At 42.0% G+C, this 24005-nt stretch overlaps 1 protein-coding gene across 1 annotated transcript in view; it reads left to right on the forward strand.

Annotated features, from left to right (window-relative positions):
• LOC145358911 (mucin-16-like) overlaps nucleotides 1-24005 on the forward strand; it is a 62654-nt gene that overhangs the window by 23465 nt on the left and 15184 nt on the right. Inside the window, exons 21-39 of the mRNA XM_080213288.1 lie at nucleotides 833-990; nucleotides 1972-2039; nucleotides 3631-3791; nucleotides 4897-4923; nucleotides 7328-7479; nucleotides 7565-7632; nucleotides 9134-9303; nucleotides 9474-9500; nucleotides 10287-10438; nucleotides 10522-10589; nucleotides 12428-12597; nucleotides 12753-12779; nucleotides 14300-14451; nucleotides 14541-14608; nucleotides 18873-19042; nucleotides 19219-19245; nucleotides 20462-20616; nucleotides 20703-20770; nucleotides 22733-22902. Coding sequence (XP_080069414.1) covers nucleotides 833-990; nucleotides 1972-2039; nucleotides 3631-3791; nucleotides 4897-4923; nucleotides 7328-7479; nucleotides 7565-7632; nucleotides 9134-9303; nucleotides 9474-9500; nucleotides 10287-10438; nucleotides 10522-10589; nucleotides 12428-12597; nucleotides 12753-12779; nucleotides 14300-14451; nucleotides 14541-14608; nucleotides 18873-19042; nucleotides 19219-19245; nucleotides 20462-20616; nucleotides 20703-20770; nucleotides 22733-22902 — 2058 coding nt within the window. The remainder of the gene's footprint in view (nucleotides 1-832; nucleotides 991-1971; nucleotides 2040-3630; nucleotides 3792-4896; nucleotides 4924-7327; nucleotides 7480-7564; nucleotides 7633-9133; nucleotides 9304-9473; nucleotides 9501-10286; nucleotides 10439-10521; nucleotides 10590-12427; nucleotides 12598-12752; nucleotides 12780-14299; nucleotides 14452-14540; nucleotides 14609-18872; nucleotides 19043-19218; nucleotides 19246-20461; nucleotides 20617-20702; nucleotides 20771-22732; nucleotides 22903-24005) is intronic.

The following is a 24005-nucleotide window of genomic DNA, read 5'->3' on the forward strand; positions in this document are numbered from 1 at the left end:
GTTCAACTAAATGTTGTTTGCTTCCTCTTGCAACCCGAATTCTTGAGATGAGGAATTTTAATATGCCAACGCTAAATGTGTATGTAACTAGAATAGGAACAGCAGATGCTGCTGACAACCAGACCTGCAACCACAATCTGACATTCCATGGTTGAATTTTACACTCTCCCAGCAGCAGATGTGAAGGCATGGGGTGTGTAGCCTTCCCATAGCGTAGCCTTTCCTTAGGGAAGGGTAGGCGACACATTGGGAGATTTCCTCCTTTGGTCCTATTGAATACCTTTAGTGGCCAATGAATCGACACATCATGTCCTCGTCCTGTTCTCACTGGTACTTTACAACAAAACAGGAAGAGACCCATGCCATGCAGGATGTCTCAGCAATATTAACTGCGTAGGCTCATGTCAGACAAGGGTGTGAACCATCTTCTGGACGTCTTCTGCACCCCCAAACTAATGTCATTGCTTCCTCCCCCTTCTCTTTTAACCCTCTTGTCTGGTCTCTTGAATCTGTCCCCCTCTGCCCCTGCCTCGCATTGCCAAGACTCCTACCTCTGGACTTACCTATGGTCACTTAGTTTGTGATGGGTTTGCCTTTAGTTCCATAAGTGATATTGCTCACAGCTGGCACTGAATGGACTACAGAGTTACTGGCCATTAGATTGTTTCCAGCATTAGTTTGCTGTGGGTGTCTGATGCCCTAAAAAATCCAGCCCTATATCACCGCTAACCACTGCGCCACTATGCTGCCCTGTATATTTTGGCTCACATCACATGGTGTTAATACAGTTGCTGTATTCTCAGTCTGACATTTTCTTTTTGTCTCCCATTAGCAAAACCACCATCTGTGACAACACAAGCTTCAAGTCCGGGAGTGAAGTCCATTGAATTCAATGTAACCTTTGTTATCACTGACTTAGAGTTCACACAAAGCCTACTAGATTCCAGTTCTTTGCTGTACAAATCTGCATCAAAAATTATTTCTCACCAGGTAACCATATTGTTTATACTATCATACAAAAAATGATTCCTTTCCAGAAAAGATAGTGCTGTGATAATGATTAAAGAGACATTGATAGGATGCAAGACTGGGCGAAGAAGTGGCAGATGGACTTCAACCCAGATAAGTGTGTGATGATTCATTTTGGCAGGTCAAATAGTATGATAGATTCTAATATTAAGGATAAGACTCTTGGCAGTTTGGAAGATCAGAAGGATCTTGGGGTCCGGGTTCATAGGACTCTCAAAGCAGATTTGCAGGTAGCGGCTGTGGTTAAGAAGGCGTATGGTGTACTGGCATTCATCAAACGAGGAATTGAGTTTAGGAGCCAGGAAATAACGCTGCAGCTGAAGACCCTGGTCAGACTCCACTTGGAGTATTGTGCTCAGTTCTGGTTGCCTCATTACAGAAAGGATGTGGAAGCCTTAGAAAGGGTGCAGAGGAGATTTACAAGGATGTTGCCTGGATTTGGTGGTATGCCTTATGAGGATAGGTTGAGAGAGCTCGGTCTTTTATCCTTAGAGAGACGAAGGATGAGAGGGGACCTGATAGAGGTGTATAAGGTGAGAGGTATTGATCGAGTGGATTCTCAGAGGATTTTTCCCAGGGCTGAAATGGTTGCCACAAGAGGACACAGGTTTAGGATGTTGGGGAGTAGGTACAGAGGAGATATCAGGGATAAGTTTTTCAGTCAGAGGGTGATGGGTGCATGGAATCGGTTGCCAGCAGTGGTGGTAGAGGTGGACTTGATAGGGTCTTTTCAGAGACTTTTGGATAAGTACATGGAACTTAGTAAGATAGAGGGTTATAGGTATGCCTAGTAGGAAGGGACATGTTCGGCGCAACTTGTGGGCCGAAGGGCCTGTTTGTGCGGTAGCTTTTCTATGTTTCTAAAGAAAATTATTAATAAAATGATTTTAGCAATCATTGTGATCACCTTTCTCAAACACTGTGTTTGTGAATTTATTGCAGCTCACTGCCCTGTACGACAAGAGCAAAATTAGTGCCAAATTTTCAAGCTGCAAGGTTGTTTCCTTCAGGTGAGGATATTACACTGTTGCAAGATGCACTGCAGCAAGTCACTAAGGCTCCTTGAACAACACGTTCCAAACCTCAAGATCCACTATCTAGAAATATAAGGCTGATAGGCATCTGGGAACATCACCAGTTACTTGCAAGTCCCAGTCCAAGTCGCGCATTATTCTGACTTGGAAATATACTTCATGTTCCTTCACTGTAACCAGTCAAAATCCTGGAACTCCCTCTCTACCATAGATGTACCTGCTCCACATGAACTGCAGTGGTTCAAGAAGGCAGCTGACCACCAGCTTCTCTTGAGCAATTAGAGATGGATATTACATACTGGAGTTGCCAGTGATGCCCACATTTCATGAATGAATAAAGAAATAAAAATATCAAACTGCTTATGAATATCAATTATAAATATAAATCAGCATCGTAGAAGGCTAAGTAATTAGTCATTTGTTGAACCATATAAAGAGGTTTAAAATTGCTAAAGCTTTACAATGTGCCAATCATAGAGAAACGCTGAATGAATGGTTTGCATATCATTGAATATTGGCCAATGCTTTTATTTCATAGAATCCATAGAACCCCTGCAGGGCAAAAAGAGGCCCTTCAGTCCATCAAATATACACTGACTCTCTGACAGCATCTTAGCCAGGCCCTATTCCCGTAACCCAACCTATTTACCTCACTAATCCCCCAACCTACACATCTTTGAACACAAGGGGGCAGTTTAGCATGGCCAATCTACCTAATCTGCTCATTTTTGGAGTGTGGGAGGAAACTGGCACACCTGGAGGAAACCCACGCAGACACAGAGAGAACATGCAAATTCCACACAGTCACCTGAGGCCAGAATCTAACCCAGGTTCCATCGTGTCACTCTTATTTCTTATTTGTTTTATAGTAGTGTGTTTCAGTCACCATTATTATTACATCAGAATGGCTTTTGAAATTGTAGACATACAGCTAATTTCCTTTCATCTTTTCTTCTCTAATCTCTTTGACATTTGTTATACACTGGTACTCAGTGATGGAGAGCAGGCATGATACTTAATGTCAGGGGAGCTAGCAGGGTAAATCCATGGGGTCACTTAGATCGGATAGAACTTAGGTGGGATTGTTGTCAGTGCTGGCTCAATGGACTAAATGGCCTCCTTCTGCACTGTAGAGATTCTACAATTCTACTATGCAATGGAGAGCAGATGCAGTCTTTTGAAAACAATGATTGATTCAACTTGGATTTATTTACTGGGGAAGGGGATCATTGCAATTTCAGTGAATCAAATGCCTTCTTCCATCAAAAATCAGTCAATTGCATGATTAGTCACGGAGACCACTTCAGGTTGCGCATACACAACAATAACATGTACTTTCAATTTTAGTATACTATATTTGTGGTTCACAATCCTCCACAATAAAGAGACCAAATGCAAATTGTGTGACTGCTTTGCAGAACACCTCTGTTCACCCTGAAAGTGTGACCCTGCCAGGCAGGTTGCCTGTCATTTTAATTGATCCTCCCAGTCTGTCCTCACCCTCCTACACTCTCCTAAAGGTGTCATGCCATCTGATTCACTTTCTGTATGTCTTTTGTTTTTACAGCCCAGCTAACGGTGATGACACCAGTGTGTATGCAGTCTGTACTTTCACTAATGATTCTGCAGCTGATAAAGTCACTGTGTACCATGTGTTCAGAGACAACACGGAGAACATCACCACTTTAGGAATATATTTACTGGATAATGACAGCCTCTATGTAAATGGTATTTAGCATTTTGAATTAGATACTTTGAGCAGTCAGATTTTATTTCAACAGTGTGAATGAGTTAATAACTTACTTATGGGCAAGATGAGGGTTCATTTAAGCAGCACTGAATTCCTCTCTCATCACCCAGCCCTAAATAGAAAAGAGTTTTGATTTCTTTCCTGCTTTATGGGCAGTAGCATATTTTCTCCCCCTCATTTATGTTTGATTTCATTTTCTGTTAAAAACCCCACAGCAAATTTAAGACAGGATGAACTCAAAGGGTTAGTTTATTTGCATGCACTCAAAACAGATTCCAGAGTCCTGAATTAAAGACCAATGAGGCATCCCTCATGGAGTTCAGCAGACTGAAAAAAACAATGCTGTATAATTCATGTTTTTACTGGTGCTGACTTCACAAGATGAGGTGGACATACTCAGAGATGGGGGTGATGGAGAATTTCCAGCAGAAGCAGTGTAGATGGAACCAGGTATTCCATATGGGCAGAGCTCCTTACCTGTGAGGCCACTGGTAAATTGACAAATAGCAGACCGAGTTCTTCGGCTCAGCAAGGCAATATTAACTTATTCAACAAGCCAGAGAGTGATACCACCCTCACTTCTCTACCCAATGTCCAACAAAGGATGTGTATCAATTGTTTAGAATGTAGCTAGGTTTCAAAAGTTGCTAAATATCTCATCCATTACAAATTGAAAGAGAGGTTATTGGGCCTTTTGACTGAGCAGATCATCAGTCCCCTTCTGGCTAGCCTTGGTTATCAAATGCTGATGGTCTTTTTGAAGTCAGGCTGTGCAGTCCACACTTGGTCGTGAGCGACTCCTCAGAGATAATGAGGTGCAAGGTTTCCTGAAACTGCAGATAGGACTTCTTTAGTTCAGGGATCATAGACATTGGTTCAGACATTTTGAGGCTCTTGTTCAGTTTTAAAGTTTAAGAGCTATAAGAATGTCTATATATTTTTTATAGAAGTATATAAGGTGAGGTCTTAGTCTCTCACAATATCCACCTTGAAATGAAAGAACTAAAGCTCTGAATTTCACTCTTTAATGATGGGTTTCCACTGGGCTCATCACATACAAAACATATGCTATTGATTTTTCAGGTTACCATGAATCAGCCCTTTCACCAAGTGAGTATTGTTTCCACTTTCTTTCCTTATAATTTTCTTTTATTACAAGCTGAATAGTCACATGACACCAGGTTATAGTCCAACAGGTTTATTTGAAATCACAAACTTTCGCAGTGTTGTTCCTTCATCAGGTGAAGTTCACCTGATGAAGGAGCAGCACTCTGTAAGCTTGTGATTTCAAATAGACCTGTTGGACTATAACCTGGTGTCATGTCATAGAATCATAGACTCCTACAATGCAGACGGAGGCCATTCAGCCCATCGAGTTGGCACCGAACACAATCCCACCCAGGCCCTACCCCAATAACCCCATGCATTTAACCAAGCTCACCCCCCTGACACTAAGGAGCAATTTAGCATGGCCAATCCACCTAACCCACACATCTTTGGAGTGTGGGAGGAAATCAGAGCACCCAGAGGAAACCCATGGAGACATGGTGGGGGGAGAGAATGTGAAAGTGCAAACTCCACACAGACAGTGACTCAAGCTAGGAATTGAACTCGGTTCCATGGCACTGTGAGGTAGCAGTGCTAACCACTATGCCACCGTTCTGCCCTGTGATCTCTCATCTTGTTCACCCCAGTCCAACACTGGCATCTCCACATATTTTATTTTATTACAGTGTAGAGTAGAAAAATAGACTCCACATTAATTTCCCCAGGTTATTGGGGGGTGGGGTTAATGTTTCCCAGTTACAAACGATGCATCATTTTAATTTCTGTTGAGAAACATTTTGAAGGTTTTAAAAGGGATTCAGGACTGAATTTCCAAATCTTGTTGTGGTGGGGGAATGGAAATGGATTTCAGGCCCCAGGATTATACTGCTGGTTGGCAAACTGGTTTCCCAAATCAATACCCGTCATCGGCTGTTTTGGCCAACACAGTTCTGGAGGTCAGCAAAATATACTCACCGCTATGAGATGACCAGGCAGCCAGGCTCATTACTGGCCTTATTAACCAAAAATTAAGAACACCTCCTGGGATTTTACAGCTGGCCTCCTGTTTCTCAATGTGACAGGAAACAGTTTAACCGCTTGGAGATGGGTACTTAGCAGTAGGCTGGGGTGCCAGCTTTTCACATAGGGTCGATAGAGCCTCCCCTTGTAGCTGTGTGAGCGTGTATCATTGAATCCTACAGTGCAGAAGAGGCTATTTGGCCCATCAAGCCTGCACCGACTCTGTTACAGATTATCTTACTCAAACTCTTTCCCCTGCCCTAACCCCGAAACCCCAAGTATTTACCTCCATTAATCTCCCTAACCTGCACATCTTGGGACACTAAGGGGAAATTTAACATGGCCAATCGACCTAACCTGCACATCTTTGGACTGTGGGAGGAAACCAGAGCAGACATGGGGATAACTTGTAGGTTTTTCCACAGACAGTGACCTGAGGCTGAAATTGAACCCGGGTCCCTGGAGCTGTGAAACAGCAGTACTAACCACTGTGCTACCGTGCTGCCAATTCTGTGTCAAGGTGCAAACTCATCAGTTAATTTGCAATGGGCTGTGAGTGGGGTAGTGGGGGTGCAGTGGACAAGAGTCCACCTTAGGCACTGATTCACTGTCATTGAACAATTGTGTGTAGTTGATGAGTGATTGGAAGCTATAGATGGTCCTATACCAATATTAAAGTAGATAAATGGGAACCGGAGAAGAGAAAAAGACAAATGAAAGGAAAATGCCTCCTAATGTCATCAACAAACTTGGATATACAGGTTTTAACTCACTTGCCCAAGTCACCAGTTTGTGAAAAGCTGAGGCACCAGTCGATGCCCTCAGGGACACTACAGGTTACATCTTGTCAAAATGAGCACAAACCTATTATCTGTCTCCTACCTCCTCACTAATTATCTATCCATTTCAATGGGTCACCTCCAATTAAATGCTGTCCTATTTTTGCTAACAGTCTCCTGTGTGAAACCTTCTTGGTATCCTTCTGGAAGTCCATATAAATAACATCCATTTGCAGACTCTTATCTAACACTTTAATTACCATCCTAAAAGGTGAACTAACTGATCGATACTTAAGCTGCGAACAAGAGCAGGGACTAGTCCTGTACTCGCATTTAGACCTGCAACCCAAGATCAAAACAAGCAGAAGACTCCAAGTCAATAAGACACTCAACAATCAGGACTATTTCTTGCAGAAATAAGAAACAGCTGCATGTTCAGTGGAGGAAAAGTTTGCATCTAATTGTGCATGTGATAGAACAAGGATGTTGGATAGTCCTTTGAAAGAATGGTCTCACTAAGCCTTGTAAAGTTGAGCTCAATGTTGTTAGTTCAAACTGCGATGGTTCCATATCTTAGATATAGTTTGTCCTGCTGTTTTTAATACAAATGATGCAATTACAGAGATCTTTGATTCTCAATTTTAATGCATTTTTGTCTCTCTGAATAGCGATACCACCACCTGTGACAACTCCAAAACTGCAAACAAAGCCTTATGAATTTAATGTGACTTTCATTATTACCAACCTGGCCCCAGCAGCAAACTTGCAGTCCCCTAATTCTGCACTGCACAAATCCGCATCAAATATCATTGCTTATCAGGTCAGTCAACAACTTAATTATCAATATGTGTTTTAATTAGTTTATGGCATTTGTCTCTAAAAGTGTGATTGTTATTTTTCTTCAGTTGAACCATCTATTTACTAACAGCAATATCAAGAGAACATTCCAAAACTGTAGGGTTCGCACTTTCAGGTAAGGAATGTTGATGTTCAACCTCAGTATTTGTTTCAAGGTCACTTGAATGTTTAGTAAATTAGTTAACATTACGTAAATGTAAAATGGTAAAATGTTCTAGTAATCTTGATCGTTGTCTCTATGATCAGGCCAGAGTTGGCACTACCAGGCTGGCACTGCCAAATGGGTAATTCCCAGACACGTACCCAACCACTGGAGGTTTCTATGGCTTCCGATCCCCCTGTCCTGGGGCGGGGGGGGGCATCGTGCCTGGTCTCCATTTGTGGAGACCATTAGTGATTCAGACCAGGCTCCTGCTATGCCAGAGGGTCGGAAAATCCCGGGAACAGGGAAAATCCGGTCTTGAATGGACTCAGCAGGCTACGTTCTCTGACCTTGCATGCAGTTGGAAATCTCTAGTCCCACTGCAGAGAGTGAAGATTTGGCTGAGCGCCAAATTCTCTTTTCTCATTTAAAGGGGGTGGGGGAGGGGGGGTTGGTGGTGGGGGCGTGATGAATGGCTGGAAAATTCCAGGCTGCACAATTACATTCTCACATTATCTGATCTTGCCCTTATTGGGTGGGGACCAAATTATGTCCGAGAATGGTGTGTGAGGTTTCACGCTGATACAGACCATTCTAAGCCAGTCCACCCATAATTTTCCAGCTCTATTCCAACTCATTCTGCCACTGGCATGACGTAGACAGAAAGTCGCAGACTATGACTAGGAACAATTTTGCACCCATATAGTCTTCATCTTTATGAATAGAATAAATATGGTTCTGGAAACATGGGAAAAACTGTGTGGCTGTTCTGTAAATATCAACAAATTGACACAATTGAAAATTAATATACCATTTTAACTAATTAAAAATACTCTGGATTGAGAAATTTCAATGTATACAAGAGAGAATTAATATGATTAAATTCCATTAATTTTAAACCTTACAATGTTAACACACAACTGCTGTACATTTTAGATATGGCACATTGTTCAGTTTAGTTTATTTATTAGTGCCACAAGTAGGCTTATGTCAACATTGCAATGAAGTTACTGTGAAAATCCCCCCTTCGCCACACTCCAGTGCCTGTTCGGGTACACTGGGGAAGAATTTAACATGGCCAATGCATCTAACAGCGTGTCTTTCGGACTGTGGGAGAAAACCGGAACACCAGGAGGAAATCCATGGAGACACATGGAGAAGGTGCAGACTCCACACAGACAGCAACCCAAGCGGGAATCGAACCTGGGCCTCTGGGCACTGTGAGGCAGCAATGCTAAACACTGTGCCACCATGTCACCCATATTGCACATCTTCAGTCCCAGTACTTTGAAACATTTGCTCATGCACCCATGCAATCTCACCAGCCATTCATGCTCAGCTAAATCTCGTTCACTGCAAGGAGACCAGAAAATCCCACCAGTGTGAACGGCTGTAAGATTCTGCTGTAGGGCTCTTACCAGAGTTTCAGATATGTTTTCTGACTCACTTTTCTGTACGTGTGTTTATTTCACAGCCCGGCAACTGTTGAGGGCACCAGTGTTGATGCTGTCTGCACTTTCAGCAATGATTCTAATCCTCAGGAAGTTAATAAAGTGACTGTGTACCATGTGTTCAGAGACAACACAAAGAGCATCTCCACCTTGGGAATATATTCACTGGACAATAACAGCCTCTACGTGAATGGTATTTAGCATTTAAAGGAGATTGCTTATCTTGTCACTTTTATTCTATCAACACAGTGCATTAATCTGATAACATTGACAATGATTAAACCAAATTTGTGAATTTTATCTCACAGTTTAATAACTTTCCACCCGACCTCATTGATACAAAACACATCTTTCATTTTTCAGGTTACCACGAATCTATCCCTTCAACCAGTGAGTATAATTTGATATTTGTATTTCTTTAACATTTCCTTTTATCACAATGGATAAAATTAAGGGAATTCTTACCTTAGCCTGGTTTATGCATTGTCAAACATATTTAGGATGTTTCCCATTTAAGGCTACGTTTCTTTTTTATTTCAATAAAGAATTTATTTCCACCCTTGGAATTGAAAATCTTTGAAGTTTCAACCAAAGATCCTGTATGTAATGTGACATCCTAGCCAGAAGTCTGTGGTCTTGTATACCCCGCTACTGCTGCCAAGCGATAATTTGGCACTTAGTCAAGTCACCATTCACAGCAGCAGAACTGGATAATCCCAACCTCAGGTGAGGTCAGAGAATTCTGGTTTCTGTCTCCTTATGTGAGTCCAATAAATGGACTGTTGCTGTGAGCAACTAGAAAAGGAGCAGTAGTCCGTACTTAGAATACCAGTCTGTATTTACACATAGCCCTAATTTAAAAAAGCAGGAGAATCCAAGTTAGTAAGAGCTTCAACAAAACCAGGACAAATTTTTTATATAGATGAGAAAACGGTTGCAAGATCATCGGGTTTTATAAGCTTTTGCCCAATTGCATACGTGACAGCAGATATTACTACATAGTCCTTTGAATGAATGGCATCACCAAATCTGAAAAAGAAACTTAACTCCAGCTTCAACTATTCTGAAATCATTCCATATTTTTCATTTACTTTGTCTCACTGTCATTAATGCAAATGATGCAGTCGCAGTGGTGTTTAATTCTCAAATTTTAATGCATTTTTTCTCTCTGAATAGCGATAGCGTCACCTGTGACAACTCCAAAGCTGCAAACAAAACCCTTTGAGTTTAATGTAACTTTTATAATTACCAACCTGGCCCCAACAGCAAACTTGCAGTCCCCAAATTCTGTACTGCACAAATCCGCATCAGCAATCATTGCCTATCAGGTCAGTCAACAACTTACTTATTAATACATTTTTAAAATTACACCATATTTGGCTCTAACAGTGTGATTGTTACTTTTCTTCAGTTGAACGGAGTTTTTACTAGCAGCAAGATCAAAAGAACATTCCAAAACTGTAGAGTTCGCTCTTTCAGGTAAGGAATGTTGACATTAAACTTCGTAAAAAGTCTGACAACACCAGGTTTTAGTCCAACCTATTTATTTGAAATATAAATAGGTTGGACTAAAACCTGGTGTTGTCAGACTTTTTACTGTGTTTATGCCAGTCCAACGCCGGCATACCCACATCATGACATTAAACTTCAGCAGTATTTGTTTCAAGGTTTCTTTAATGTTTCGTAAATTAGTTAGTATTCCATAAATGCTATAATATGTAAAACAATCCAGTTGTTCTGCAGAACTCCAATTGTTGTCTCAATAATTATGTGTTTTTGTTAGATTTCTGTAATTGCTTCTAACATCAATGTTTTTCTATAGCACACCAAACACTTTGGGTTGTGGAATTTAACTGACTGCTTAAAGAGACAGATTGTCCTCTGCAAAGACCCAAAACACCAATAGGTTATAGATTCTTGTGCAGAGTCAGACACATGGAGGAGTTGCAATTTTGACTATATTGTAATCAATCTCAGGAATAAACATAGAATCCCTACAGTGCAGAAGAGCTCACTTGACCCATTGAGTCTGCACTTACTCTCAGACAGAATATTGCCAAAGCCCTTTTCCCCCACCCTATCCCCATAACACCATATATTTCTATGGCTAATCCATCCAACCTACACATCTTGGGAAATTAAGGGGCAATTTAGCATGGCCAATCCACCTAATCCGCACATCTTTGGACTGTGGGAGGAAACCGGAAGAAAATCCATGCAGACACAGGGAGAATGTACAAACTCCACACGGGCAGTCACCCAAGGCTGGAATTGAACTGGCGCCCCTAGAGCTGTGAGGCAGCAGTGCTAAGCACCATGCCACTTTTGATTTCTATGATTTCCACAAGCTAATGTAACGTAAGGTTTGACAGGAGTCACATAACATTGTATCCTCCTTGAGAAACTTGCTTTTCTATTGTTCAAAGCATTTGAACTTTATAGGTGGTTAAGTGCCAATATTAGATGATTGATAGCACCGAATGTTGCTGTTTCTCCTGAGCAACAGTCTTCTTCGTGGTAAAGACACAACTCACGTTGAAGAAAATACCATTTACGTTGCACCTTAGTGAGGTCAGTGCTGCTGTGTACCCTGGTGTTGTGGGTCCAGGCAGTTAACATGCTTCTGCCTCCATAGCTTATTAACCCAGTTGGCCAAATGGTTGGTGTGTGGTTCCGAATTGATTTTCTAATTCCACCCGCCCACCATGGGAAACATAGCAGACGGGGTGGGGGGTGGAACCATGCAAAGGTTCATTGACCTCAGGCGGGATTTTCCAGTTTTGGGGCCAGCGCAGCCAAAAAATCCCTCCCTATAAGTATGGAATTCAATTCCCCATTACTGCTGAGATAGATATGGGGCCTGCCTCTGTACCCTACCCCATAGAAAGCCATGGTTAAGTGCCCCTGAATAATCAAGGATGCTACTTGAAAAAGAAGAACAATTTGTACCCATAAATGGCGTTCAGCTCCATAAGTGAATAGGGACAATTTTAGAAATAGGCCAAAACTGTGTTGGTGCCATTGTGAATACAAATACCACAGGCAATTCATGCAACATTTTAAACAAATAAAAATATCCCTGGATAAAGGAACCTCAATGTACAGGGTAGTCAATTAGTACTATTAAATCCCATTTACATTAAACACAATCGCTTTAGTGCACAGCTGATGTACATTTGGACACACCAGATTAAGGAGACTCTACCCCAGTGCTTTCAAACATTTGCTCACACACCCATGAAAGTTTAGGGCTTTTCTAAGAGTTTCAAATTTTGTTTTCTTGGGACTCACTTTTTTTGTACGTGTTTATTTCACAGTCCGGCAAATGCTGAGGGCACCAGTGTTGATGCAGTCTGCACTTTCAGCAATGATTCTGATCCTCAGGAAGTTAATAAAGTGACTGTGTACCATGTGTTCAGAGACAAGACAAAGAGCATTTCCACCCTGGGAATATATTCACTGGACAATAACAGCCTCTACGTGAATGGTATTTAGTATTTAGAGGAGATGCTTATCTTGTTACATTCCATTCTATCAACACACTGCACTAATCTGATAACAATTGATGACGATTAAACCAAATATTTCACAGTTTAATGATAACTTTCCACCTAATCTCAAAACACATCTTTGATTTTTCAGGTTACCATGAATCTATCCCTTCAATCAGTGAGTACAATTTGAAAATTTTGAATCTTTAACATTTCCTTTTATTACAGTAGTAAAGCTAAGGAAACTCTTTCTTGAAGATGTATTGTCAAACATATCACACAATCCCTACCGAGCAGAAGGAGGCCATTCAGCCCATCAGATCTGCACCAACCACAATCCACCTTGGCCCTAACCCCATGTATTTACCCTGCTCATCCCCCTGACATTATGGGTCAATTTACCATGGCCAATCCACCTAACCTGCACTTCTTTGGAGGAAACCGGAGCACCCGGAGGAAACCCACACTGACAGAGGGAGAATGTGCAAACTCCACACAAACACACAGTCACCCAAGCCAGGAATCGAACCTGGGTCCCTGGTGCTGTGAGGCAGCAGTGTTAACCACTGTGCCACCATGCCATCCATTTAGGGCATTTCCTGTCCAGAGCTACTAGTTTTTCCTAATTTTAATTCTACTCTTGGAATTGAACATTTTTGAAGTTTCATCCATGGATTCTATATGCGCTGTGAGGCCGATATTTTCCCATCTTGTCCACCATGGGAATCGTAGCTGGCTAGACAGAAAACTTAGTGAGCCAAAGGTCCATTGAGCTTAGGTAGGAATTGAGTCTTTATACGAGTCATACAGATGGACTGATACGGAGCTGGAAGTAACTGGAATAGGAGCAGCAGGCTGTTTATGGAAACAGACACAATGCCCAGACTTTAAAAAGCATAAGACTCCAAGTCAGTAAGAGCTTCAACAAGGTCAGGACAATTTTTATATCAATAAGAAAACTGTTGCAGGATCACCAAGCATGATCAGTTTTGTCCAACTGCACGTTGGTGAATACTGCTGTGTAAGAAGGTGCACCAGGTTGATACCGGAGATGAGGGGGTTAGTTTATGAGGAGAGATTCAGTAGATTGGGCCTGTACTCCTTGGAGTTTAGAAGGCTGAGGGGTGATCTTATAGAGACATATAAGATAATGAAGGGGCTAGATAGGGTAGAAGCAGAGAGATTCTTTCCACTTAGGAAGGAAACAAGAACTAGAGGGTGCAGCCTCAAAATAAGGGGGAGTCAGTTTAGAACAGAGTTGAGGAGGAACTTCTTCTCTCAGAGGGTAGTGAATCTCTGGGATTCTCTGCCCATTGAAGCAGTGGAGGCTACCTCGTTGAATATGTTTAAGTCACAGGTAGATAGATTGCTGATCAATAAGGGAATTAAGGGTTATGGGGGAGGAGGTGGTAAGTGGAACTGAACCGCTTTCAGATCAGCCATGATCTTATTGAATGGCGGGGCAGGCTCGAGGGGTCATCTAAGAAATAGGATGCTCCTGCTCCTATTTCTTACGTTCTTAAGTCCTTTGAATGAATGGCTTCACCAAACCCGAAAAAGCCCCCAACTTCAGCTGGAACTATTTAGTGATAGTTTCTACATTTTTGATTTATTTTGTCACAGTGTCCTTAATACAGATGATGCAATCGCAGAGATGTTTGATTCTCAATTTTAATGCATTTTTGTCTCTCTGAATAGCGATACCGCCACCTGCGACAACGCCAAAGCTGCAAACAAAACCCTTTGAGTTTAACGTGACTTTCATTATCACCAACCTAGCCCCGACAGCAAACCTGCAGTCCTCTAATTCTGCTCTCTACAAATCTGCATCAAAAATTACTGCTTATCAGGTCAGTCAACAAGTTACTTATTAGAAATATGCATTTTGACTAATTATACTACATTTGTCTCTAAAAGTGTGATTGTTATTTTCCTGCAGTTGAACAGGCTATTTACTAGCAGCACGATCAAAAAAACATTCCAAAACTGTAGAGTTCGCTCTTTCAGGTAAGGCATGTTAACAGTAGACGTCAGTGGTATTCGTTTCAAATTACTTTTGTGCTTGTGATGGAGTGAGTGATGTCCTTGCCTCTGAAAACAGCAGTTCCAGGTTTGAGTCCCACCCCAGGATTGCATGAACAATCATAATGTGGTTGTGGTCATAATGCGGCCAAACAGGTTCAGAATCAACCTGCAAAATCCTTCCAACACATACCAATGGCAGGCATTAAGAGCAGGAGAGTTTCCTGGTGAGCCATGCTTGATGCGGAGTGACGCCCCCAAAATCTGTAAATCTTTGGCAACAGACTAGTGACCTGTTCCAACAATAACTAGCTATGAAAATAGACAATAATTTGTCTTAGTACACCACTAGGTGTGGGAGGAGAACTGGAACTATTATTTTGGGAATTATTTAATACTGCATAAATATGTTATAATGATAACATTTTCCAGGAAAATGAGAATTCCAATTGTTGTTCCAATGCCCAAACTACGAGGGCATAATCGTCTCCGATATCAGCAAAGTCCAACACTTGGCGTGGAAAGCAGTGTTGAATCTGCCGATTGCAATGGCAGCATATTTTGCCACATTGTGGAGGACTTGGTAGGCATTGGTTCCATGCCTAATAGTTGGCAGGCGGCCACTGATTCACCTGTCCCACTATCACCTCAGCATTTCAAAGATCTGGGTGCCACATTTAAAGGCTCCCACCCTTCAGAGGTCACTGGGCTGCCAGATCCAGGAAACATTCTGCACCCTGGTTCTCCGATATCTCCCAGGGGCGACTGCTTGATAAAATGGAGGCTCACCCTGGTCTGATACGCCCAGGTTCTGAGCAAAACGCTTGCCAGCAAGATCACTAATCCAGCATGGGTGGCAGTGGCAGCAGTGATTAGAGCGAACACTCTTCAGAAGAGGACAACCATCCGGTTCCAAAAGGGGATAAACAATCTCCTCCGTTCTGCCAGAGTAAGTCACTCTTCTCATCGCTCTCAAGTCACAGATCTGATGGGCTCTCATTCAATGCCAGTTAAAGGGACACCACCACTCACTCTCCCACACACATCTTCATTTCCACTGGGGGGGTCATCTCCTCATGGCCTGCCTCACCAGCCAGAAATGCCTGGTATCCTCAGTGCTCACTCACACCCTCCACCAATGCAGAGACGCAAGCCTTGGTGGGACCTAGTTTTAGAGCAACCCCAGGGTCACAAACTGGTGAATACATCACACTGTCTGATCCAGACCAGCCCAAGGGCAGGGATATCCCAGAGTGCTGGCACTCAGGATTGCGAAGGCCAGGAATCTGATGTGTTCCTGTCAAATAAGAAGCCTCTGGATTCAGTAATACCTCAGTTACTGGAGCTGCAAAGACAAACTCAGGAAAAAAATGCTATAGAATCAGGAGAGGTTACACTTTCCCCGCTGTACTGCCATGATATGATTCTGGTCATTGACAGCGAGTGAGCTGCCATCAGCCGGACAGGAGTCAGATATTCACATATGCTCAGCGAGGATCTATGGACTGACCCCTCTGCAAGTCGCCATCATCCGCCTGGAATGTTGGGACTATGGGTATTCATTGTATCTTCATGTCAAGAGCCTTATCAGAAAATTTATGTGTGCCACCATCAGTCAGACAAGAGTCCAATGTTCACAGAAATCTTGTGAGGATAACAGGGTGTCCTCATCACTCTCCATGAATCCTGCAGCAATGAGGACATTTCAAGCATATCTGCCTCATTCCTGACATCCTGGCCCTCAAGGATCTCTTCGGCCTCATCCCCTTCAATGTCCTCCTCACTGGAGAAGATGTTGCCTTCCTCCATCATCTCCTTAGGCTGCCCCGCTCCCTGTTGCAGTGCCAGGTTGTGCAGGGCATAGCAGGCAACAACAATGTGTGACACCGTCTGTGGATTGTATTGCAAGGCTCCGGCAGACCAGGCCAGGTTCCAGAACCTCATCTTTAGCATCCCTATGATCTGCTTGATCAGCATGAGTCTCATTATATCTTCTCCCTGCTGCACTCTGTGACCTCCGCATAGGTGTCATCAGCCATGTCCTCAGTGGGTAGCCCTTGTCCCTGAGGAGCCAACCCTACAGCCTCTAAGGCCCCTGAGTGATGTCAGGGATTTGAGAGAGGCTGAGAATGTAGGATTCGTGCACACTCCCTGGGAATTGACACACACCCACAGGATGCGTTTGATGTGGCCAACCTGCTGTCAGCGAGTGGAAATTCTTGTGGTTCACATAGTTGATGGATTGCTGCCCTGGAGCTCTGAGTGACATGTGAATACAGTCAACTTCACCCTGCGCCTGAGGCAAAACAGATCTGCACAAATTCATTGCTCTTGCTTCCTAGCTAGCCTGATCCTAGTGGAATTGGACAACTTTGTGTGCTCTCACAAAGATTGTGTCCAAGAAGCTCTGGATGCACTTGTGTAGAAAGGCTTGTGAAATCCTGCAGAGGTCACTGCTGAAGCCCTGGAAGGATCCATTGCCATAGAAATTCAGCACTGCTGTCACTTTCAGTGACATTGGAATGGATGCCCTCCAGGTCCCTGAGGCATCAAGTCCTGCAGCAACTGGCAGATGTGACCAGCCAGTTCCAATGAACGTGCATAGTCTTTGGTGACACTGCCTCTTAGATATCTGCAGTAGGTCAAGCATTGCCTGTAGACCCTGGGTCTAGTGGTGTGCTCTCTAGGATTCACTGTCTGCGAGAGGAACAAGGATTGTTAACAATTCCTCTTGATTGTTCCTCTCTTGCCTTTGGTGAGCCACATGCCACCATTCCTGGCTTCTTCTTTTCTCCTGTCTATAAGCAAGAAGAAGAATGGCAGTGAGATAATCAGGCTCTGTGCAAGATAATGAGATACCACTGCATTATAATGAAGCTCCCAACATTGAACGGTGAAAAACCTGACAGGGCGGAAGGGCGATTAGCTTCTACACTTAAATCAATGAGAAACACAACAAAGGACTTCTCACAATATTTTCCGTTCTCGCCACCAAACCCACTCAACGCAAAAGGGAGTGGAAATCCCAGCTATAGTATTATTTATTTGTTTGTGCTGGGTGACCATTGGCGCAGTAGGCTAAATGGTTTGTGTTATGAGATTTAAATGCTTGCATAAAAGGAACAAGACTTCAAAGTATTAACAGTATCAAGACAACTCTTCTTACCTGATTTCAGAGTGGAGGCCAGGAACCATTGTTCCCAGCATGCCTCGGAGACTTTCCACACATGCATGAATCAGGAATGTTTGAATGACAATATTAGAGGATGAATAGTGCTGAATGTTTCATCAGAAGTAACTCTTCAAATGCAGACAATAAAAATAGAACAAAACTTACTCCAACCTATAAATCAAAGAAAAGGTTTAATGAAGAAACATCATTATTCCAAACTTGGGCCAATCCAAGCTTCTCACAATTCTACACAGGTTCTTCTTTGTCGTGAGTCAGCTAGTCAGCTGACTATTACATCTTGCTGCCATTGGTCACATTACATCCAATACAAAGTTGTCACTGGTTACACTCTAACACTGAATGTTAATGTTCTCCTGAGCAGCAACCATGCCGGTGAAGGCATCATTGCTTCAATCAAAAAAAATCATCCACATTGAACCCCATTGAGGTCAATGCTGCAGTGTGCCCTGGGATTGGGTTCTAGCAGAGTTCTTGTTTCATCTATCGGCCTCCTTAGCTGGTTAACTCAATTGGCTAGATGGTTAGCATATGGTCCAGAATCATAAACCAAAAAATGTGTGATTTGATCCCTATTCTGGCTAAGGTAGCTTTGGGGCCTGCATTTTGCCCAGCCCTGTGGTAAAATATAGCATAAGCCATGGTTTAGTGACATTGAATAACCTTAGTCTTGTAAAAGAAGAACAATGCGCCCATAAACAGTCTTTAATTTGATCAACTAAATAGATATGGTTCTGGGAACATGAGCAAAAACTGTAGTGTCTTGCAAACACCAACAAACCCAACACTGTGGGAAATTAATACACTATTTTAAACAAATAATAATGATTGGAATTTCAAAGTACACAATAATCAATCAGCACAATTAAATCACATTTACTTTAAAACATTTTCTCTTTAACACACAGTTGATGTATATTTTGGACACACCAGATTAAGGAGATACAGTCCCAGTGCTTTTAAACATTTGCTCACACACCCATGAAAGTTTCCGGCTCTTATCTGTTTACTGATTATGTTTTCTGACTCACTTTTTTTGTACGTGTGTTTATTTCACAGCTCGGCAAATGTTGAGGGCACCAGTGTTGATGCAATCTGCACTTTCGGCAATGATTCTAATCCTCAGGAAGTTAATAAAGTGACTGTGTACCGTGTGTTCAGAGACAAGACAAAGAGCATCTCCACCTTAGGAACATATTCACTGGACAATAACAGCCTCTACGTGAATGGTATTTAACATTTAAAGGGAATAGTTTATCTTGTTACATTCCATTCTATTAACACAATGCATTGACCTTTTGAAATTGAAGAATATCAAAACAAATCCATGAATTTTATTTCATGATATCATGATAACTATCCAACAGACTTGTTTCACATAAAATACATGATTTTTATTTCTCAGGTTACCATGAATCCACTCCTTCATCCAGTGAGTATACTTTCTATTTCTGTATCTCTGTAACATTTCCTTTTATTACATTCGGCCACACAAAGTGGAAATTCTTGCTTAAACTCTATTGATATTTAAGGGAGGCAGTGGCGAAGTTATTGTCACTAGACTAGAATCCAGACAGACAATGTAGTGCTCTGAGAATGCACGACAAATTTCACTGTGAAATTTGAGTTTGGTAAAAATCTGGAATTAAAAGTCCAATGATGATCATGAAACCATTACAGATTGTCATAAAAACCCTTCTGGTTCATTCATGTCCTTTAGGGAAGGAAATCTGTCATTCTTACCTGGTCTGGCTTACATGTGACTCCAAACCCATAGCAACGTGGTTGACTCTCAAAAGTCCTCTGAAATGGAGGGCAATTCAGGATGGGCAATAAATGCTTGCCCAGCCAGTGATGCCCATATCCCATAAAATGAATTTAAAATACATATTGAAAAAAAATTTAGGATTCAACATTTCCTGTTTACGCTATTACCTTTTCCTGCTCCTATAAAGCACGCATTTAGAGAATGTTTGAAGTTCTAACCAGCGATGCAGTATATGCAATAACATTTTGTCACCTTTTGAGTTATATAAACTGACTGATACTAAAGCTGTGAACAACTAGAACAGGAGCAGCAGTCTGTGTTTAGCATGAGACGCAATGTCCAAATCTAAGAGAAGCAGAAGACGTAAAGCCAGTAAGTGCGTCGACAAGATGAGCACAATTTTCTTCACAGCTATGAAAACTGTTGTAGGGTCACCAGGAATGACAGTTTCTGTCCAACTGCATACGTGATAGCAAATATTGCTGCATAATCCTTTGAATGATACCCGACAGTGCAGAAGGAGGCCATTCGGCCCATCAAATCTGCACCCAGGCCCTATCTCTACAATCCCGCACATTTACCCGAGCTAGTTCCTCTGACACTAAGGGGCAATTTAACATGGCCAATCCACCTAACCAGCACGTCTTTCGGATTGTGGGAGGAAACCCACGCAGACATGGGGAGAATATGCAAATTCCACACAGTGACCCAAGCCAGGAATTGAACCCAGGTACGAATGGTATTACTAAATCTGAAAAATAAAATCCTAACTCCAGCTTGCAATATTCTGCGATTGTTTATTTATTTTGTCCCACTGTCTTTAATGCAAATGACACAGTTTTATTTCCAATTTTAATTCTTTTCTGATGTTTCCTGATAGCGATATCACCAGTTGGAAGGACAACTCCAAAGTCACAAACCAAGCCCTTTGAGTTTAACATGGTCTTCATTATTACAAACCTGGCCCCCACGGCAAATTTACTATCTGCCAATTCTGCACTGCATAAATCTGCATCAAAGATCATTGCCTATCAGGTTAGTTTTCAGCTTAATTACTCCAAATGTCTAATACAATGAATTACATTATTTTTTATCACTAAAACTATGTTTCTTTCTTTCAGCTGAACAACCTGTTCACCAGCAGTAACATCAAGAGAACATTCTCAATCTGCACGGTTCAAGCTTTCAGGTAATGAATGCTGACATTAAACATTTTTAACATGACCCAAAAATTTAGTAAAGTACTGAACATTACACAAATGCTGAAATGGTTAAAAAAAATTCTGGTTTAAAGTTTGTTTATTAATGTCACAAGTAGGCTTATGTTAACACAGCAATGAAGTTACTGTGAAAATCTCCTAGTCGCCACACTCCGGCACCTGTTCGGGTACACTGAGGGAGAATTTAGCATGGCCAATGCAGCCTAACCAGCACATCTTTCGGACTCAACAAAATATTCTGCAAAATTCAATCAACCACTTTGCATTGTGAGATTTACAACACTGTGTAGATCCCAGTTTCCTGTCATAAATAACTGACCCCTTTACTGTTTCTACTGAGGATAAAAGGTTTTCCACAGTCATTAGCACCACTGCCTCACAGCACCAATTCAATTCCAGCCTTGGGTCGCTGCCTGTGTGGAGTTTGCACATTCTCTCCATGCCTGCGTGGGTTTCCTCTGGGTGCTCTGGTTTCTTCCCACAGTTGAAAGATATGTGGGTTAGATTAACTGATTAGTGTCAGGGGGACTAGTAGGGTAATTACATGGGGTTACGGGTATAAGTTCCTGGGTGGAATCGTTGTCAGTGCAAGCTCAATGGGCCGAATGGCCTCCTTCTGTACTGTTGGGATTCTATGATTTTTCCACAGTATTTGTGCTTTCTTTAATCATGTCCTGTATTCAAAAATGGGTAAAATTATTCTTGTATCTTTCTGATGGCCTTCTGAGGTTGGATTTGAGGGATGTTTGTGGGACAAAATAAAGAAAATTTTTCTCTGTATCTAACCATGCTGTAGTTGACCCAGGACTGATTGCAAGGGAATTTGAGACCAAATTTGGGCTGCCAGTGCCTATTTGTTCAGTGGCAATGCAGTTTCCTAATTCTCCACAGTAGGATCTGAGATACCCACGCAACAAGTGAGCAAACTGCATCTTGAATACTGGCAGCCTGCAGGGAAGGCAAATGAAGATGTCAATCCCATGTATTTGGTACTCAATCACTCCCATAACTACTTCCAGCAGATAGATGCACTTGCCCCTCCAGAGGTGTAGCCACATTTAAGTAGTGGCTAGCCCCTTGCTGATGTGTGCAGCCAGTGAGTTACATGGACATTGCACGCAGCAATTATTTCAAATAGCAGCTAGTATAACTTTAACCTGCAACGCAATTAATCATGTACCACAATTCCCATGCACATGTTCAGGGATTAATTAGTTTAACACTCTCGGCATTGAACTGGGAGGTATCATTTGATAAGAGCTCTCAGCTGGCATTCATATTAGCTTTTTCTTTCTTCATTTATGGGACATGGGCATCACTGGCTGGGCCAGAAGTTATCACCCATCCCTAGTTGCCCTTGAAACTGAGTGGCTTGCTAGGCCATTTTACAGTGCAGCTGAGTTCTGGAGTCACATGCAGACCATAAGACAGATTTCCTTCCCTAAAGAACATAAATGAACATTAGGTTTTTCTGACAATCAACAATGGTTTCATGATCATCAGTTGATTCTTAATTCGAGATTGTTTTAATCAAATTCAAATTCACCATCTGCCGTGGCAGGATTCGAACCTGGGTCATGGTGAATCTTTGGAATTCATTGCCACAGGATGTTGTGTAGGCCAGGTCATTGAGTGCATTTAAAGGAGAGATAGATCGGTTTTTGATTGGTAAAGACATCAAGGATTACAGAAAAAAGGTGGAAGAATGGATTTGTGAAACTTACCAAGCATGATGGAAAAACGGAGCAGATTCAATGGACCAAATGTCCTAATTCTGCTCCTCTATCTTATGGCCTTATCTTGTGGGTCCCCAGAACATTAGCTGGAAAACATTTAGTGAGGCTTTCCATGCCCAAGAGTTTATGTTTTCGAAGAAGATAGCAACATAATGTTTTCTAATTTATTTAATTAAAAATCTGTTTATTTTACAGCCCGACAAATGTTGGCAACACCAAAGTCAACGCAATCTGTATATTCCGAAATGATTCATCTGCTGAGGAGGTTAATAAGGTCACTGTGTATCACCAGTTTCAACACAACACAAAGGGCATTTCAACCTTGGGAACATATTTACTGGACAGTAACAGCCTCTTTGTAAATGGTATTTGACATTAATATGTATTTTGTTATTTTTGCATGTAATCTTTGCAGCTTTGCTTTCAAATCTCAGCAATTAGCTTTAAGGAGTGCAACTGTCAGCAAAAGTCAAAAATGTTGCAAGGCTTCTTATTTTAACCAAAGTCCCCACTGTGCCGTGAGATTACAGCTGCTTGTTCCGTGCTTACTAATATATGTGCAAACAGAATAATTTAAAGTGACAGCATACCAGAAACATTGCTGGCCGCCCACAGCAACAAAGAGGGCATCATTTGTGACCTCCTGGTAACAAGATGAAAGATTGTTAAGTGCACAATTTTCAAATTGGCACAGACTTTATGATTGATTATTACACAATGAACCAACGAAAAGATCATAATGGTTAAGTGAAAGTCTTTAAACTGATGCCTTACACAGCCAATATTATTTAGAAAAACACAGCTTGTTTTCTCAATGACAGCTTCCTTATGAATACAACAGACAAATATCCATATTATGAGTTCTTCAGTGAGGTATAGGAGAAACAATGGTCTAGAAATTAGATTGTGTCAAACTGGGATGCAATACCAGGACAGTGCATGCAGTACACACCCAATCAGGCTGCTGGCAGATGACAACAAAGCTGCATGTATTTATTACTGTCAGTCCCAAAGGACAACAGGATTGGTTGGCTGAAGATTGTGAGCAGCTTTTAGGGGATGGGTCGGAGGGTGTGGGGGCTGGTGCTGGAAGAAATGGCAATGACTGTATCTGGCAACAACCGGTATGTAGAATGTGAAGCTTCCAGCTTCATAAATTGGAAGGGTTCAATCTTGCATATCCTTAGAGGTCCCTTTAAGGGCAATTGATTTGACTGCTTAGTGTCGGAAGAAACTGTGTAGCAGTTTGCACAGCACTCGCACAATCCACTTCTCCAAAGGCCACCTGAAAGAGATGTCAGACCCCCATTTGCTAGTGTAATGAGTGGTATTTAGTTCAGGTAATAGGGGTGATGGAGAAGCAGATGGGAACCCGTTGCTGTCTCATTTGGGGATGCCTTGAGAAGCAATGACTTGACCTTCCCAATCCCCACCCACTAACCCCCCTCCGCCTGAGATCTGGTAGCCA

This window comes from Carcharhinus amblyrhynchos, chromosome 26 (genome assembly GCF_965287045.1).
Source record: "Carcharhinus amblyrhynchos chromosome 26, sCarAmb.v2.hapA, whole genome shotgun sequence".
Lineage (NCBI taxonomy): Eukaryota > Metazoa > Chordata > Chondrichthyes > Carcharhiniformes > Carcharhinidae > Carcharhinus > Carcharhinus amblyrhynchos.